The 19,441-nt window shown below is 44.2% G+C and overlaps 1 protein-coding gene across 2 annotated transcripts in view; it reads left to right on the top strand.

Annotated features, from left to right (window-relative positions):
- The window catches only part of MANBA (mannosidase beta), a 64,048-nt gene that overhangs the window by 36,590 nt on the left and 8,017 nt on the right, over positions 1-19,441 (top strand). For both annotated transcript variants that reach the window (XM_028743519.2, XM_028743523.2), the window contains 7 exons: positions 4,271-4,422; positions 6,043-6,160; positions 8,374-8,460; positions 9,896-10,063; positions 12,873-13,091; positions 16,397-16,561; positions 18,506-18,650. In XM_028743519.2, coding sequence (XP_028599352.2) covers positions 4,271-4,422; positions 6,043-6,160; positions 8,374-8,460; positions 9,896-10,063; positions 12,873-13,091; positions 16,397-16,561; positions 18,506-18,650 — 1,054 coding nt within the window. The remainder of the gene's footprint in view (positions 1-4,270; positions 4,423-6,042; positions 6,161-8,373; positions 8,461-9,895; positions 10,064-12,872; positions 13,092-16,396; positions 16,562-18,505; positions 18,651-19,441) is intronic.

The following is a 19,441-nucleotide window of genomic DNA, read 5'->3' as shown; positions in this document are numbered from 1 at the left end:
GACAAATTAACTGCAACTTCGAAATTCAAGAGGAAAACGTTTACAGCTGGGCTTTCCAAATTCTCAAGCTCGTGTCATTTCTGGACTCTTAGCTGCTGGTATCTGCAATACGGATCTGCAAAAAGAAATGAGGTGATTTTGATATGCAATTGTGCAGTGGAAATTCTCATCAGTGTTCAGCTGTGATGCATTGAAACTTTAGATTTAGGAAATTTGAGACTCCTCTTGTCAACTTTAGTATTCTTTAACAATAATAGTTTGCTGACTTAAAGCACCCTAGTTAGTAATTTTGCAGAACACAGGAGTCCTTTTGGTGCATGGGAATGGCAAGTGACAGGATAACTTAAATCTCTATTTCATGAGCGCAGTTCATCTCTGGTAGTGGAGAGAATTAATAAGTATATTATTTCATTTAGGGAGGAAAGTGGAACAGTCTGTTGTATTTGACTCTTGTTTTTTGCTTTAGTTCCAGGAAATGCTGCACTCTCCTTACTGTAGGCATAGTTGATAAGATACACATTATTTTTTCACTATGCAACGAAGCTGGTGGTTAATGATTTCCTGAACAATAGACTTTCTTTGTTGTGGAGTTAAAAGGAAAAAAAAAACAGTTCCCATCTGCTGTTTAAAAATAGCAACTTTGTGTATTAGTTGTATCTCCCTTCCAAGTGCCAAAGACCTCTGAATGCAGTTGTTGTTGTTTAAAAAACAGAAAGGACTATAAAATGTGTCCCCCCCCCCTATTTGGGGAATAATATATGTCCAAATAAAATAAAAGTATTTTCATCGATTGGAGACCTATCTGAACAGTTCGGTATTTAACTATATGGAAAGCACTACTTATTGTTTCCTTTTAAGAGAGAGCCAGTGTGGTGTAGTGGTTAAGAGCGGTGGACTCGTAATCTGGTGAACCGGGTTCACTTCCCTGCTCCTCCACATGCAGCTGCTGGGTGACCTTGGGCTAGTCACACTTCTCTGAAGTCTCTCAGCCCCACTCACCTCACAGAGTTGGGGAGGAAGGGAAAGGAGAATGTTAGCCGCTTTGAGACTCCTTAAAGGGAGTGAAAGGTGGGATATCAAATCCAAACTCTTCTTCTTCTTTAAAAAAAGTATCGATCACTTTATGAATCCTTTTCCTTTTGAAATAAAACACATTTCAATTGAACAAAAAGTTTTTACCTTGGGATTCTAGGAATTTTTTAGCAACTCCTGAGAGAGACTACTTGGCTTCATGCCCAAAGACCTTGTGCTGATAAGAAAAGTGAATGACTTAAAAAGGGGGGAAGTTGTAAGTTTGAAAGGAAACTCAGCAGGAAAACTGGAGTGTTCCTCTTTAGGAACATAATTCATGTGTTACTGGATCAGACCAAAGGCCTATCTAGTTCCACCATCCTTTCCCCCATATTGGCCAACAAGATGCCCATGGGAACCCCACAAACAGGACATGATGAGAATAGCCCTCTCTGGTCATCATCGTTCCCCAGTGACTGGTATTCAGATAGACTGCCTCTGAAACTGGAGTTGCTATTATACTCATCTTGACTAGTGGCCATTCATTAATCAAATTTATCTAATCACCTTTTAAAGTGATCCATGTTGGTGACTATCTTATGGTAGCAAATTCTGTAGAAGAAGAAGAAGAGTTTGGAGTTGATATCCTGTTTTATCACAACCCAAAGGAGTCTCAAAGCACTAACATTCTCCTTTCCCTTCCTCCCCAACTCTGTGAGGTGAGTGGGGCTGAGAGACTTCAGAGAAGTGTGACTAGCCCAAGGTCACCCAGCAGCTGCATGTGGAGGAGCGGAGCCGCGAACCCGGTTCACCAGATTACAAGTCCACCGCTCTTAACCACTACACCACACTGCCTCTCCAGCACATTATGTGCTGTGTGAAGAAGTCCTAACTCTTGTCTGTCCTAAATTCTCCCAATGTTCAGCTTTGCTGGTCCACCCTGGCCCAGAGAGAGGGAGAAAAATGTCCCTCTATCCAATTTCTTCACACCTTGCACAATTTTGCACACCTTTGTCTTGCTTCCTATTTTTATTTTTTCTTCATTAAGTAGCCCCCAAGGCAAGATGAACCAGGGAAGAACTTCTGAAGTGCATAGCAAACATAGCACTCACCAGTATTGTACCACTCTTTCCCAGATGCCTGACAGTCCGTCTCTTTTTTGCAGTTATAGGCAGGCAGCAAAAACTGAAAGTTACTGAGTTATTGGTAGGCTGCCTTTCGTTCGATGGATTGTAGGCGGTGTAAACTGGAGATAAGCCCTACATTACTGCATATCTTTCTGGACTCCACAGCCACCTTGTCAGAAAGCAAAGCTTTTGAGGTTGCAGCGTGGCTTTTAGCTCAAGCTCCACACACGAGCCACCTTTAGCTGCATGCCTAGTTATCAAGAGTTGCCTCCGGACAGCCTATTTCCACGGCAGGCAAAGAAAACACTTTGAAAAGGGCACATCGCAGCAGCTGGTCAGCGTTGCCCTTTAAAAGAGACCCACAACAGTTCATTGGGGCACCTTGCCCCCAATTTAATACCGTGTTGCTTTCACAGAGATCAAGTGTGAAAGGAATTAATTTGAGCAGACTGTGCTTTTTAGCCTTAACAAGATACGGTCTTGAGTGCAGCAACCCTGAGACCTGGTTTTTTTAATGGCTCACAAAAACTGGGAGCATTTTCTGGAATGCTTGAGGAATGATTTTGCTCTTCCTTTGCCTAGAGGAGGGATGGGGAACCTGTGGTCTTCCAGATATTGTTGGACTTCAGCTCCCATCAGCTCCAGGCCAACATGAATGGCCCAGAATAATGAGAGTTGGAGTGCAAGAGCAAACATCTGGAGAGCCACAGGTTGCTCATCCTTGGTGTAGCTGTTCCTGGAGGAAGAACTGTGAGGGGAGAGACTCCATCAGGCAAGGCCTCTTTCCACCTGCCTTGCTCTACCCTCTAGTCCAGTGTTTCCCAACCTTGGGCCTCTAGCTGTTTTTGGACTACAACTCCCATCATCCCTAGCTAGCAAGACCAGTGGTCAGGGATGATGGGAATTGTAGTTCAAAAACAGCTGGAGGCCCAAGGTTGGGAAACACTGCTCTAGTCTATACTTTTCGATGTGTATTGTATTATTTTATGTACTGTAGCTTGCTGTTGTTTTATTGATTATAGTTTAGATATTATTGTAACTGTTGAGTGGATTTCTGTTTAACTTTTATATGTTGATATTATTATTTTATACTATTCTAATTAATCGTTGAATGTTACTTTTTTGATGTAGGCTGCCTATTTTAAAGTTATGTTTTATCACATTTTTGTGTTGCATTAGATTGTTATAAGATCTGCATTTTTGTTACTTCAGCTTGTAAACTGCCTTGAGTATTGTAAGATAGAAAGGCGGTGTACAAATGAAAAATGGTGATGATGGTGGTGTAGAACAGGGCTTCCCAAGCTTGGGTCTCCAGCTGTTGTTGGACTGTGACTTCCATCATCCCTAGCTAGCAGGACCAGTGGCTGGGGATGATGGGAATTGTAGTCCAAGCTTGTAAGGCACCCCTTGTCCTAATACAAGTTCCCTTACTGAAATGAGAGCATGTCTTACTCATTCATCTGCTCCTTGAAAGTTCCCAAATTAAAGGGTTCCGTTCTGCTGTGAGCTAGCTTGCTTTAATTGCTTTGTTATAAGAATTTAAGAAGAGCCCTGCTTGATCTTCTGCGTCTTCTTTTTACAGGGGGAAGCCAGATGTTTAAGGGATGCCCACAAGCAGGACATGGGCACAATAGTTATAGCTATTTTTCTGTCTGCTGCTCTGTAAGCAGCAGCAGAATTAGTGCAGCAGATCTCTATCAGGAGCAGAATTAGTGAAGAGACTTGGGCCCCTTTTAATCTGGCCTTGGGTGCGTGTAGCCTCTTTCTGTAAATGGAGTTTGATTACAATCAGTGTTTAGCCTCGTCGTTTCATTAAATTTCTCTCTCAGTAATCAAAAGCAAACTGTGTGGGTGTTTGCAGCACTAATACATGCTGTCTGTTGGAGGGGGGGGGTGTTTGGAGAAGAGGCACTAAAATCTTCCAGCAATCTCGTCCTCAAATTAAAATAAATTCGCTCTATACACAAGAAACACTTTCATAAATCCTGCAAACAGGTTACATTTCCCCCCGTATTTTATATAAGAAAAAAGGCAAAAATATGCAGGGAAATACGGGTTTCCTGGCTGATCCTGATGGAAAAGGTTTATTTAATGACTGCTGTAAAACTATTCACATTTTAATTTCTCCTCAGGTTTATTTCCGAACAGTAGAACTTGTAGAAGAGCCCATTCCTGGCTCACCTGGTTTGAGTTTTTATTTCAGAATCAACGGACTCCCTATTTTTATGAAGGGATCCAACTGGATTCCAGCTGATTCTTTTCAAGACAGAGTGACCTCTAAAAGGTGAGTTTGGGTGGCTGGTTGTCAAATATTAACATGGGTGCAAAGAATTTATTTTTGCCTACCAATAGGGCTTACCAGAACTGAGTTTGGCCATGACAGTACAGCTCTTTTACAGGACCATATCAGTTGAGAACTGATGTGAAGATTGCTTCTTTAGAAGAGATCCCATGTCAGTAGCTCCTTGCAGATGAACAGCTAGCATGCCAGGAAGAAGGCCCTTAGCTTATCCATCTGCCTCAAATATTCGTTTTCCACATGCAGGGAAATCTAAACATGGACCTACTTTCAAAGAAGGGATTCACCCCAATCTTCTGTGGCATGTGGAATAGGCTTGTTAGAGGACTATACCACATGCCTTCCTGGGAGTTTCAGTAAACTTTTATGGCCATTTTATACAGTCAGCAGAATCAAATAGTAAAGTTTATGGTGCAGCCTTCTGGGGACTATATAAGCTGCAGGTATAGAGGTTGCATGTTGAATACTCTCCCATTCGTTAAAAAAAAACCCTTTCACATAGAAAACAAGCAAAAATGTTCACCTTAGCCTTCTCCAGGATGCTTTTAAAAAAAGAAAGTATAGGGGATTTTTTTTTTAAAAAAATGGGGAAACTTTCAAAAGGCAGCCCCAAAACTGCTGCTGGAAATGCTAAAGTCCTGGAAAAGCTTTAATGTTTGGTATTGTTATGTCTAAACAGGCTCTAAAAGCTGGAAGGTTTTTTGTCACATTAAGGTGGGGTAGGGCTGGCTGGCTGAAAACCTCTAATGCAGTTGTGTGATGTAATGGTTAAGAGTGGTAGTCTCGTAATCTGGTGAACCGGGTTCGATTCCCTGCTCCTCCACATGCAGCTGCTGGGTGACCTTGGGCCAGTCACACTTCTCTGAAGTCTCTCAGCCTCACTCACCTCACAGAGTGTTTGTTGTGGGGGAGGAAGGGAAAAGGAGATTGTTAGCCGCTTTGAGACTCCTTAGGGTAGTGATAAAGCAGGATATCAAATCCAAAAAACTCTCTTCCTTCCTGCAACCTACCCTTGACACCCATTTCCCCATCAACTGTGATGGCATGGGTGCTCTGATGCACTTATGGAGCTTCCCTGCTTGAGAGTGTGGAGCTCCACATTTGCTTAACCCAGGAGGAAAAGGTTACAGTTGATAAGTCAGGAGCACTGAGAATGAATAGGAAAGTCGAGACCCACAGACACTCCCAAATATGGCCCTCCAAGTCTCTCTGTCTTCCCCTTGTGACGGTTTACCCCTCACTGGGGTAGCTCTGTTGGGTAGAGCATGATTCACTTAATCATGAGTTTGAGCCCCACATTGAGCAAAAGATTCCTTCATTGCAGGGGGCTGGAATAGATGACCCTCGTGGTCCCTTCCAGCTCTACAATTCTGTGATTCTTTCTAGGTCACACCACAATTAAAATATAGCTATAGTCGCACTCCGCTTCTGCTGAGCGGCTCCCTTCATTTTGCTTTGGCTAATCCTGAGCACACCGTTCAGCTACAGTATTGCACTCTTTCAAGTGAAGTCCGGCTAGGTTTCCTTAAGCCCTCTCTGCAACTAATTCAGTTTCGCTCCTACTGCAGATCTGCTTAACTTTTAGTTCCACTTGTGTTTTGACAGGTTAAGGATCCTCTTGCAGTCGGCGGCTGATGCCAACATGAATATGCTCCGTGTTTGGGGAGGAGGCATATATGAGCAAGATGAGTTCTATGAAATATGCAATGAACTAGGAATCATGGTAAAGAAAAAAAAGATAAGAAAAAGCAATACTCTGCAACTCTTAATATTTAAAACTGGCATACGAAATAAATCTGAAAATAGCTTTTTATTTCCCCTTCCCCTTTAACCTGTAACCTTGAAAACATGTGCTAGATCAGACTTAAGGCCCATCTATTTTGGCATCCTGCCAGACTGTAAACTTAGGTTTCCAGGCTTTAGGTTGTAGCAACATTCTGTTTTTACAAAGGTGAGGATAATGGAAGTGCTCAGTATATTGCAAATGGAGGGTTAGATACTGCAGTCGTTTGACAACAGTAGAATGGGGTTTAAAACTTGATTAGGACCAAGGCATGCTTTCTTTTTGTTCCAGTCTGGGCAGAACTAGCAACTCCTAGCAGTAAACAGGAAATAAAGTGAAATGAAATCAAATCAACTGCTTTGCCCTAATGGGCCTTGTAAAAAGTTTATGGAACCTTCCCAGATGCTGAGAGCAGGTATTCTTCCATATAGATACAATTTCCAGTCTTGATTTCTTCCTCTAGGTAAGCCTAGGGGAAAGGGAGGACTCATGAGTCTTTCTTCCATGTGTGTCCAGTGACACCTTGTTAACTTCCAGCATACCTTCCAACATTTCTCCGATGAAAATTGTTGTTGTTGTTTAGTCGTTTAGTCATGTCTGACTCTTCGTGACCCCATGGACCAGAGCACGCCAGGCACTCCTGTCTTCCACTGCCTCCCGCAGTTTGGTCAAACTCATGCTGGTAGCTTCGAGAACACTGTCCAACCATCTCGTCCTCTGTCGTCCCCTTCTCCTTTATGCCCTCCATCTTTCCCAACATGAGGGTCTTTTCTCATGAGGTGGCCAAATTATTGGAGCCTCAGCTTCAGGATCTTTTCCTTCCAGTGAGCACTCAGGGCTGATTTCCTTAAGAATGGATAGGTTTGATCTTCTTGCAGTCCATGGGACTCTCAAGAGTCTCCTCCAGCACATAATTCAAAAGCATCAATTCTTCGGCAATCAGCCTTCTTCATGGTCCAGCTCTCACTTCCATACATCACTACTGGGAAAACCATAGCTTTAACTATACAGACCTTTGTTGGCAAGGTGATGTCTCTGCTTTTTAAGTATTTTATTAGAACCAATGTAGTTCACAAATGGTAAATGCAGTTGTTCCTTTCTACCCTTTAGCTGTTACAGCTTCAGGCACTTTAAAAAAGGAGTCCAGGTGCCAGAGGCCAATTGCACTTTAATATTATTCTAAAACCATTCTTGCTTTAGGAAGGCAGGTAATGCTTAAAAATCAGTTTTGGCTTGAGACCAACCACAGAAAGTTTCAGGCCCAGAGGAACATTTTTAGGAGGTTGTGTACATGGCTAGGAGGGGGACACCTGCTTTAAACTGCAGAGAAATAATTCCTACATAACCTTGAGATATATAAAAGCCTATAAGCTCACCTTCCCAAGTTCTGATTGAAGATGTAAACAAGTAAAGCTTGATTTTTTTTTGCTGTTGGATCTCATCCAAGTCCAATAATTTGGCTTGTTCTTTCAAAGACATATCCACCCTTCCATATAGCAAAACCCCTCTGGAAACAGAACTTTGCTGTAGTAAAAAAAATGATCTTTTTCTGATACCTTTCTAGGGAGAGACAAGTCTGCAGGGCGAGTAGAAATTTAGCAGGGGAAGCTTCTCTCCCTACTTACTGAATCTCCATGCTGGGAGGAGCTGTATAGGTTGTTTTTCTGCCTGCCATTCAGCTGTCAAAAGGCACAGGAGTCCTGCGAGTGGTTAGTAGGAAGATGTAATGTGTGAAAACCCCTTTCCTCAATGCTGTTTGATGCTAAAAGCTTCCCATGTTTGAAATAGTTAGATGAGGTCATTTGCAGCACTTTAACAAACCGGGACAGCAACTATTAATTTGAGATCGCAACTATATTAACAATATTTTTCAGTACCACTGCTTGTGTAAATAAGACCTAATTTCTATGAATTATGAGTGTTGCTTTTTTAAAAAAAATCTGGTTAGGTGTGGTGCAATCCTGCAGTTGTTTACTCAGCTCATGTGTGTTCAGTGGAGTTTACTCCCAGGTAAATGTGCATAGGATTGCGGTATTAATGAGTACTCCACAATCTTTTAAGTGATGCAAGCTAGAAAATATGCACTCTGTTTACACGACTGTTTGTCAACTGGTTACTTGTTAAGTTCTTTCATTTTTCTCTTAATTCTCTAGATTTGGCAGGACTTTATGTTTGCTGTTGCTCTTTACCCAACTGACCACAGCTTCCTAGACTCAGTAAGAGCCGAAATTACTCATCAGGTATGGTATTCAGTCCAGTAGGGTCAAGCTCCTAAACTGTATACAAGCCTAGTCATGACTAATAATTGCACCGTTTTCCTGCTGGCTTTCTGTTGTGCCACGCTCGTGTGAGTGGTGACATTCTCCTAAGTGCATCCAATCAAACAGAAGTGGCAGGGTGCTGGTGGGATGCAAACAGGATGCACCAAACTGTGCCACCCTCACAGGCCACACAAGTAAGGAAGCGAGACAGGGCCTTCTCGGTGGCTGCTCCCCGATTTTGGAATTACTTCCCAAGAGAGGCTAGACTGGCTCCCTCCTTGTTGTCCTTCCACTGGCAGGTGAAGACTTTCTTCTTCCAACAGGCTTTTGGGAACTGACTGCTTTTAATAAAAGGGCTGGTGCAGTGCTATTTTCGTTGTAATTATTGGCATGGTTTTAATGGATTATATCAATGTTGAATTGTTTTTAAATGATTTTTTTCTATGTTTCTAGCTGTTCTTATTTTTATAAGTCGTCTTGAGTCCCTGTCAGGGAAAAAGGCAAGGTATAAATAAAAATATAATAATAATAATAATAATAATAATAATAATAATAATAATAATAATAATAATAATACAGGTGGACATGCACAATAGAAGAACGCTTGCTGATTAATTTGTATGATTGAGCATTGAACAGTTTGGCTGTCAAAAGTATGCCAGTATAATTCAGAACCACCCCTGGAATAGGGCCAGTGCCATTGCTGTTCACTTCCTTCCTTTTTCAATTCTCTCCATCTTCCCTTCTGGTTTGCACAGCTTGACAGGCGATGAATAGACAACCCAATGGGATCACTGGCTGCCAGGGCGCTTTAAATGTGTTGAGGAAAGTTCCCACCCCGTCCTTCCTCTGCTGTTGTGCTGGGTCCAAGTGCAACATGCATGGGAAATCCCATCCAGCAAAGGCAGGCTTTGGGACGGGAACACACTTAGGTTAGAATCATAGAATCGGACCATAAAATACCCTCATGCTCAAGTGTTGCGTCTTGAAGGAATTCCTTCAGAACAAGAAGGAGCTCATATTTGTGTCTGATAAGCCTAACTTGAAAGTAATTCAAGAATTTCAAGTTAGGCTTATCAGAAGGAAGTTTGAAGTCCCCCTTTGCCTCTTCCTTGCGTAAACACTGATTTTTGACTGGTGCAGTGAGAGCGCCCTCTTCTGTTTTCCCCTTCCAAATATGGAGCTAGGAAAGCCATTTTTAACCAGCCCTAGAGCCACGTCATGTAAATCTAACCTTGAATCCTTTGGAAAGTTGAAACCACATTATTTTAAGTTGTGTCTGATTTGCAGATTCATTAAGACGTTTGGTGAAACCATGTCCCTTTTATACCCCGGACTTTAATCATTAACACTTCTGACTTTACTCGTTTTTTATTTTTCACTTACATGTTAAAAGCTCTGCTTTTCGTTTCAGGTAAAGCGGTTAAAATCTCACCCGTCTATCATTTTATGGAGCGGGAACAATGAAAATGAAGCAGCAATTGCATACAACTGGTTCTCTATTCCAAGCGCAAAGAAGAGCGTGTATGCCGACGATTATGTCACGCTTTATGTAAAGAATATCCGAGAGATGGTTCTTGCTGTAAGTACAGCTTTGCAGAAGGCTATGAAGGGTTGAGCTTTGATAGCAGGCTTTGAAAGTTCTGCTGAATTGCTGATTTTACTCTTCTTGCTTGCAACCGTGTTTGTAGTCTGCATACATTGCAGGCAAATCTTTATCATTAAAGATGCATCGGGCACAATCTGGAAACATCTGGAAACATCTGTTTTCTCTGTATATCCATTGATGGGCTCAAATCAGCCCTAACAGCCATTTTATCTTCTGAATTTCACCTGTGTTTGTGATGCCCCTGCAATGTGTATTAACATACTCTATTTTTTTTTAAGTGCCTGGTTATTTATTTACAGATAAAAAATACTTGCTTTGGGGAAAATGAGAGTGATAAGTAAGGACCAAGCTTGTGTGTCCACTGGTGTTTGCTGTGCTAAATGCTGCAGTTAATAAAGGGCAGGGATAATGTGCCAGCAGTGGCGTAGCATGGGGGGTGCCAGGGGTGCCGGCCGCACCGGGCGCAACATCAGGGGGGGGGGGGGCGCGAGTCCAGAGGGAAGGGACAAGTTCCTTCCTCCGCTGGGCTCCCCGCCGCCACCGCCAGCCTTGCGCCCTAGCGCGCGCGCGCCCCCTGCCGCCGCTGCAGCTGCGCTCCACTCACTGCTCGCAGGAGGAGCAGCCGCTGCAGCAGCGCCGCCGCCACCGACGCCGGGCACGGGCAGCCTCCGCACCCCGCCGCCGCCATCCCCTCAGCCCAGCCACAGGCGGCGGCTGCTTCTGCCGACTGGGAGGGAGGAGAGCTCCGAGGGGCCTCGCCGCGCCCTGCACTCCCCAAAACCCTCCGAGAGGAAGCCGGCGGGCTAGCGAGGGTCTCCCAGCGGAAGAGGGTGCCGCTGGCTCCGGCTCTCAGCACAAGTCTCAGCCGCGGGGGGGGGGGGGCGAGGACGGAGCACGGCCGGGAGGAGGAAAGGCGCTCGCCAAGCCCGGATCTGGAGCTCCACCTACAGCCCAAGGAGAGGAGGGGGCGGGGAGGCGCCCGAGGGGAGGGGGCTTCGGCTGCCTCAGCCCGCGGGGGCTCCGCAAATAATAAATTTAATAAATTCCTGCTGAGCCTTGGGGGGGGTCCTTGGCTCCTTCGCTCGCCCCCAGCCCCAGTGGCGTAGCGTGGGAGGGTGCAGGGGGGGGGGGGCCGGGCGCAACGTCTGGGGGCGCGCGCTCTCACTCGAGTGCTAAAATCCACGGGTTAGGGGGCGCAAATTACTTGCCTTGCCCCGGGTGCTGACAACCCACGCTATGCCACTGTGTGCCAGGAAGACTCAACTGGCCTGTAAATCTGGCTTGTGTACCTGTAACTCTGGCCTGTGTCTTTGACTGCTGAAGGTGCAGGTCTCCCCCATCACACTTTGCAGTGTTTAGCTCTGAGCATACCAGCTTTGTAAGTTGCAAGCATTCCTGCAAGGTAAATATTAACTACCCTTAATGGGCAGACTGAAATGTAGTGAACTGAGAAGTCTAATCTCTCTCTCTCTCTCTCTCTCTCTCTCTCTCTCTCTCATTCCGTTTATGCAGCATTTATAGTCAGCAGATAGTGTATCCACTTAAATACTGCTCTCTGGCTGAAGCCTGATGCTCCCACTATCAAATAAGAAGTGCATACTCACATATCCTCTTTCCTTACAAACTTCTTTTTGGGAAAAGGGCCGTAGAGTATCTCCTTTGCATTCAAGAGGCCCCAGATTCAATCCCAGGCATCTCTAGATAGGCCTATCTAAAACCCAGGAGAGTTTTTGCAGACCAGTTCAGCATAACTGCTCCAGCACAGAACCGTGTAGGCCCTAGGCAGAAGACTGGCTTTCCAAAGTGAGCACAGTGTATCTGCAGTGGTGAAGTGATCAACATTCAAGTGGAGCATTTCAGGGGCTCCGTGTTAAGACTGGAAATTGCCACATATGGTATGGGAAGCCTGTGGCCTCCAGATGTTGGCAATCCAGATGTTGGAGCTCCCATCACCCCTGACCATTGGCTATTCTGTTGAGCGCTGATGAGTGTGGGTGAATGTGCACATGTGGAAGCGCATTGAGCCATGGGTCTCTCAGTAGGTGGGCAATCTGTTCGTAATCCTATTTTATGGATTTTGATTTTTTAAAATGTTTTGTATGAGTTGAAGAACTTTTTATTTTCCCAGTTCCTTTAATTCTAAAATATTTTCAGCCTTAAAAATCTTCTAGTTCTTTGTACTATTTGTGCTTTTTTTTTGTTCTAATTTCTTTGTTTTGTTCTCTATATTGATTTATTTTTTTATTTTTTAAAAACCATTCAGGGAACATACATGCAACCTGGAGGAAGGGCCACTAGACTCTTCCTAATAAATGGGAAACAGTTGTGTGCCCATTGCCTGTAAAGACCTTGAGCATTTGTCCAAAGAATCAGTTTTGCCTTCAGATGGAAGCTGACTATACAATTTTTTCCCTAAAATGAGCACGTTTTTCCTCATACGAAAATAAATGGACCGCGCACAATGCTTTCCTTAGTATTTGTCTCGCAGTCTGAAGGCAATATTTTTCAGAGCAGATTGCTTTCCTTTGAATGCTGAATTTGTTTCTTTGCAGCCGAGCATCTGACTCCAGGAAGCAGATATTCATTTGTGTGATAAGCAGAGCAGAACTCATCCAGCCTAGTGAGAAATGAAGCCATGACTCATTCACCAATTCAGAACTGGCTTTTTTTTTATTTTTTTGCTTTTGAAATCATAGGTGTTTAGCTAGTTTGAAGAAGAAAGAAATGCTTTATTAGCCCTTAGCTCCATTTATTGTCTTGCGTTGTGTTTTGTTAAATCCAGGAAGACGAGACTCGCCCTTTCATTACCTCCAGCCCTACCAATGGTCTGGAATCGGCCAAGGAAGGCTGGCTAGCCCATGCTCCTTACGACACTCATTTCGGAGATAATCATTACTACAACTATGTGAGTGACTGCTGGGATTGGACCACCTTCCCCAGAACACGATTTGCCTCGGAGTATGGCTTTCAGTCCTGGCCTTCCTTCAGTGCCCTGTCACAGGTAAGTTTTTTGAGCCTTTCCCTCTCTTGCAAACTCTGCAAGCATAAGAAATGCCAGCTGATGATTTCCTCGCAATGCAAATGTTAGCTCTTGGGACCAGCTTACTTAAAGAAATAATCTTGCTCAGTAATGTGCCTATTTAATTGCACTTTTACAAGAGTCACATCGTATCTGTTCTGCATTTGTGAGGAGTTGACTTTAGTGAGGCAACACCTGTGTTTTGGAACTTAACCTATCGGCAGGTTGCCTGTTGGCAGCAAATTGTTTTAAATGCTTGCTGAAAACTTCACTTGTTTTGGTGAGTTTGCCCACACATATAATTTTCTTTTATTATATTTTTATTCAAAGTTATAACAATATGTCCACACATATAATTTAGTTACCTATATTTGTTTTAAAAGTCGTATTGGTTTTGTCTTTGTGTACAGTGATGACGGTTTTATGTATCTTTATTTTTAATTTGTTTGTGGATTTTATTTATAATTTTGTTAGTACACTGTTTAGGGAGCTCCTTGCTCAAGTGGTTTATAAATTTTCTAAATAAATAAAAAGAGGACATGTTTTCCTTGGGACCACTGTAGGCGATAAGAGAGTTACATTCTCTCTCTCTGTCTGCTCTGACCCGTCATTTACCACTGTCTCCCTCCCAGTAACTTTGCATTTATTTATTTTTTAAAGACAATACAATTTGCATTTTAAAGCAACCGCTAAACATCAAGGACCCCTCTAAACTGGTGTTTTATTGTGGGTATATTTTGCAACATGTCCTTGGCACAAAAATAGTGATCAATTTATTTTGCTTTCTTTGTTGGTCTGTGATGCTTCCTCAATGCTACATTATTGCTGTCCGGGTTATAGTGCAACAAAACCCCCAATCAGCAACACCAACAGCAACAACAACACCACCACAGGACATTTGTGGTATGAAAAGCCAGTGGAAGTTACAAGATGTGCACTAGCCCTGTTTAGGGAAGTTTTTAAAGTTTGATGTTTTATTCTGTTTAATATTCTGTTGGGAGCCGCCCAGAGTGGCTGGGGAAACCCAGCCAGATGGGCGGGGTACAAATTAATTGTTGTTGTTGTTACTACTAGTACTGCTACAACTACTAGCTGTAAGTGAAGCAGTGTGACCTTTTGCATTCACAAATGGTATTGAAAGTAGGATTGTGTAGGATTGCCCCGATAGCATCATGAGCACAAATAATCACGAATGTGCAATAAGAAGGATGTTTGGAGTGGGCCTGTGTGCAAAGATTTCCCTAAATGTTGATTCCAGTGGGAGAATGGTGCACGTGCTCAGCACTGCTGGCAAGGCCACAGAAGATCCCGCCCTGCAAAAAAGTGTGTAGTCATCTGTTTGCTTGCCCAGGCAGAACTGTGTGTGCCGTGTGTGGCCTGAAAGGCAAAAAGATCAAGGTCATAAATGAATTCTGCAAAGCTTTCCTCTCTGGTTGCCTGGAGGTAGTTCTTAGTCGAGCACATGGTTGTTGACAAGCCTGAACGAGGCATAACTTTCTTCAGTCGACATCAACGAGACTTAGAAGAGTTCAAATGCTGGCAGGAATCTCCCAGTTTGAAATGAGGTGTGTGGGTTTGTAATTGTGTACAGTGCTTTTTACAAGCCTGCCTGCGAATCCCGTTCCCCATGTGTATTAAGGCATTTAAAGCCAGGGTCAATTTGGGGAATTTCCCTTCCTGGAAGGAAAAGTATCATTTAAGTGTGCTAAACAATGGGAGCGCAATTAGTTGACGAAAGAACATGTTTGATCAGACGACAAGAATTCCCATTCTTGGCTCTGGGCACAATGCAGAGAACAATGGGAGCACTTTTATTTCACTGAAAGAAACAAGACACAAACCTGTAGCAAAGCACTTAAGAAGTTAAGCACCACTTTTGGGGGGATTGTGTCTCTCGTCACCAGTTACTTCTGCCTTTCGCTTATTTTTATGGCTTTGCCTTGGATAGATGCATAAAGGCCTGCCCAAAATTCTTTTCTACAGGCCTTGGGAAGTTGCACCACCAGCAACTTCCTGTATTTGTTACGTTGCTGTTGTTTTATCCTGATATTCTGCCAAGGAGCTTAAGGCAATGTACATGATTCTCCCTTCCCGTTTTATCTTCACAAGGATAAAAGGTTTTACCTTATCAGGGTTCAAGGACAATGCAGCCAGGCAAAAGCATTTGGGGCACAGTGTAGCCTGGGGAGATTTCTGGGGGGCAGGCGGAGAGGTATTTGGCCCCTAGTCCTGTGATCCCCCACCCATTGTGTAAACACTGCTATTTCCCATGTTATTTTCTGATCTGCACATGTATACATTTTCTGTATGGAGGTAGTTACAGCTTTAAGATTACAGTCATACCTTGGAAGCTGAACATCTTGGCTCCGAAACAGATCGGCTCCCGAACGATCGAAACCCAGAAGTGAGTGCTCCAGGTTTTGAAGGATTTTCAGAAGCCAAACATTCGGCATGGCTTCCAATTGGCTGCAGGATGCTCCTGCAGCCAATTGGAAGCCACACTTTTGTTTTCGAATGGTTCCGGCAGTTGAATGGACTCTCAGAACGCATTTTGTTCAAAAACCAAGGTACCACTGTACAAACTTTGCACAAAGCATACTTAGATGAAATATATGCTAGAATATGTGTAAATCATTCATGTATTTGTAGCCAGAGAGTGGTGGAAAATATTGCTCACTGCAAACTGTATTGCAATCTGTGTAATTCTCTGAGGGACATATTTCTCAAAAGGATTCTTCAGACAGTTTCCTCCTTGAATATTAGGGAGAAAAATTGTTATTTGCTCAGGGATCGGGGAATAAATGCATCACACATAAGGTTCCTCTTTTTGCTTTAGCAGCCCAATGGATTAGACAAAATGCCATTGTACAACATGGGGGTCCAGTTTGCTGGGGAAAACCTTATGCTACATTTGAATTTTTGAGATGACTATTGGTGGCGCTGTGGGTTAAACCACAGAGCCTAGGAGTTGCCGATCAGAAGGTCGGTGGTTCGAATCCCCGTGATGGGGTGAGCTCCCGTTGCTCGGTCCCTGCTCCTGCCAACCTAGCAGTTTGAAAGCACATCAAACTGCAAGTAGATAACTAGGTACCGCTCCAGCGGGAAGGTAAACGGTGTTTCCCTGTACGCCGGCTCCCTCGGCCAATAAAGCGAAATGAGCGCCGCAACCCCAGAGTCGGTCACGACTGGACCTAATGGTCAGAGGTCCTTATTTTTATAAAAAAGTAAATATATGTGAGTGAGTGACTGCAAATGTGTATAAATCTTATTTTGTTTTTAAACCACAGGTGTCATCTGAGGAGGACTGGTTTTACACGAGCAATTTCTCCTTGCATCGGCAACATCACGCTAATGGCAATGACCAAATGCTTCATCAGGCAGGCCTCCATTTTAATCTGCCGCAGGAAGGAGACCCCCTCAAGAACTTTAAGCAATCTATCTACCTCACTCAGGTGAGTATTTGTCAAATTCTTAAGAGGTTTCTTTTTTGTTAAATAAACCATAATCATGGTTGCATAATGCAACATGTATTGCAGAGAACCTGGTACAAAATTATGATAATTGTGTCAAGTGTTTGAATTACACAGTGGGCGAAATCTTGGGTCCAGTGACATCGTTTTAAATTATCGATGGGCTTCTCCCCACACACCGTACAGAGAAATACACATGTACCGTTGTGTATAAAGTGTGGCACAGCTGTTTGCTTTGTGATTACAGGCTGTGTATGTACTGGTTGTCAGGTCTGTGTCTCTCTGTATGGTGAAACATTAACTCAGCCCTGTAGGCACAATGTTAGACTTGTCTTTTCCTATCCAGGGATTATGACGGTGCACTGAAAACACGGGGTATGAAGTTGTTCTTTGGAAACAGGTCTAGAAACCACTTGTGCTTATCTGCAACAACTGACGACCTCGTAAGAGTTCTGGGAAGACTCTAATGGGCAGTTTTCAATATCTGAAAGGGTAGCCACATTAGTCTGCTGCAGCAAAAACAACCAAAAGCCTTTTGGCGCATAACAGGCCAGCATTGCTTGTGTTATGGCATAAATTTCTTTGGGCTAGAGCCCACTATGTCAGATGCAAGGGGTATGAGTCTCAGTTGTCAGATATAAAGGGAGCAAGGGAAGGGGGCAAATGGAATGCAAAAGGATTGTTTGTGGATGCAAAACGACGTTTTACAGCAACATTTGCTGGCGATTACACAGGCACTATAGCATTGCTGAGTAAGGTGATAATAGAATTAGAGACTAAATGTATTCATACATTTTGCTGTGAAAAGTAATTTTGCATACGTTCGAGCTATTGTTGATTTGTCACAGGCTGTAATTTTGCATGCCGCCGCCTTTCGGTTGCAACATTTACATTCCCTGCTCCCATTTATGTTGCATGCATCTCATGAAGTAGGCTGTAATGCGTGAATGTTTATCCCAGGAAAGCATTTGTTAATCCTTTAAGGTGCCACAACACTATTTTGAGGTTTGTTTGTTTTTTAAATGCCCTTTATTAATTTTGCATATACCATATTTTTCATAGGGCGCACTGCCCCATAGGACACACCTAGTTTTTTGGGGGGGGAAATAAAGAAAAAAAATTATTTCCCCCCCAGGCATGGGGCTGGCGCGGGGGAAGCCTGAACTTCCCCCGACCCCAGCCCCGAGAACAGCCTGCTATCCGCAAGCTTAGGGAGCCTGGCGGGAAGTCGCGCCAGTCTCCCCAGGCTTGCGGAGAGCTGCACGAAGCCCGGGTGCAATCTTCAGCGCACCCCAGGCTTCGGAATGCAGGCAGCTCTGCGCAACCCTTGGGACACCGGCGCGACTTCGCGCTGGGCTCCCTAGGGTTGCGCAGAGCTGCGCGAAGCCCGGGACTGCAGGCAGCTCTGCACAGCCCTTGGGAGACCGGCGCGAAGTCGCGCCAGTCTCCCGAGGGTTGCGCAGAGCTTCCTGAAGCCTGGAGAGCGAGAGGGGTCGCTGCGCCCCGACCCCTCTCGCTCTCCAGGCTTCAGCGAAAGCCTGCATTCGCCCCATAGGACGCACACACATTTCCCCTTCATTTTTGGAGGGGAAAAAGTGCATCCTAGAGGGCGAAAAATACGGTCGTTTAGAAAATGATAAAACACAAGTTTGTGAAGTTTGACTGTATATTTTAGGAATTTTTTAGAGCATTGTTTGAAATACATAACCTACCTGCGAGTATAGGGTGGTATATAAATTCAATAAATAAATACTGCTTACAAATCAAAGTGGAACAGTCCAGAAAGGGTTTTACCATGTGATCTGTTGTTCTCTGCAGTCCAGTCTCGGGGATCTGCATTATTGTCAGTATTTTTTGCAGTTCTATCATTACACAAGCGCTTAGCAATGATATTTTTTCTTTTTGTTTTGGCCTTCGTTGCCTTAGATTATGCAGGCCCAGTGCATAAAGTCCCAAACGGAGTTCTATCGTCGCAGCCAAAGCGAGATAATCAATGGGGAGGGGCGCACCATGGGGGCACTGTATTGGCAACTCAATGATATCTGGCAGGCTCCTTCCTGGGCTTCTCTGGGTAAGTCTTCTTCAGCCAAAGCAAAATTAGGAATTGGGCTGCTTTAATGTGCATGCTTTCTTACTGTCTTTGCAAGCCTATTTTATTTATTTACCATATTTTTCGCTCCATAAGACACACTTTTTTCCTCCTAAAAAGTAAGGGGAAATGTGTGTGCGTCTTATGGAGCGAATGCAGGCTGCGCAGCTATCGCTGAAGCCAGCACAGCAAGAGGGAGAGCTGAGCAGCGCCTCTTGGTCTGCTGGATTCCCAACGAAGCAGGATGAGGGACGGAAGGGGTTCCGTAAGGGGTTCCGTAAGCGCTGCTCAGCTCTCACTCTTGCTGTGCTGGCTTCATCGATAGCTGCGCAGCTTGCTCTGGCTTTTCAGGGAGGTGGGAGAAGGGATGGAGGGTAGCCTGTCAGTCCCTTCTCCCACCTCCTGGAAAAGCCAGCAACAGCCGCTCTATCTTTAAAGAACCACGCCGAGCGAGCGTGTCTGCGGCTCTTGCTGGCTTTTCTTGTTTTCCTCCTCTAAAAACCAGGTGCGTCTTATGGTTGGGTACGTCTTATAGAGTGAAAAATATGGTATATTTCACCTTTGCTGTGAGGAGCTTAAGGTGGTGAATGTGATTCTCCCCCTCAATTGCATCTTCACACCATCCCTGAGAGGTTGTATAGGCTGGGAGAAAGTCCCTGGCCCAAGGTCACCCATTGAGCTTCATGGCCGAGTGGGAATTTGGACAAAATAGTTCTGATCATGCAAGGATTTCCATTTCTGCGATTGAACTTCCCCACCCTCTCCTTGGGCTG

Source organism: Podarcis muralis, chromosome 9 (genome assembly GCF_964188315.1).
Source record: "Podarcis muralis chromosome 9, rPodMur119.hap1.1, whole genome shotgun sequence".
Lineage (NCBI taxonomy): Eukaryota > Metazoa > Chordata > Lepidosauria > Squamata > Lacertidae > Podarcis > Podarcis muralis.
This window is presented reverse-complemented; position numbering and strand designations above follow the sequence as displayed.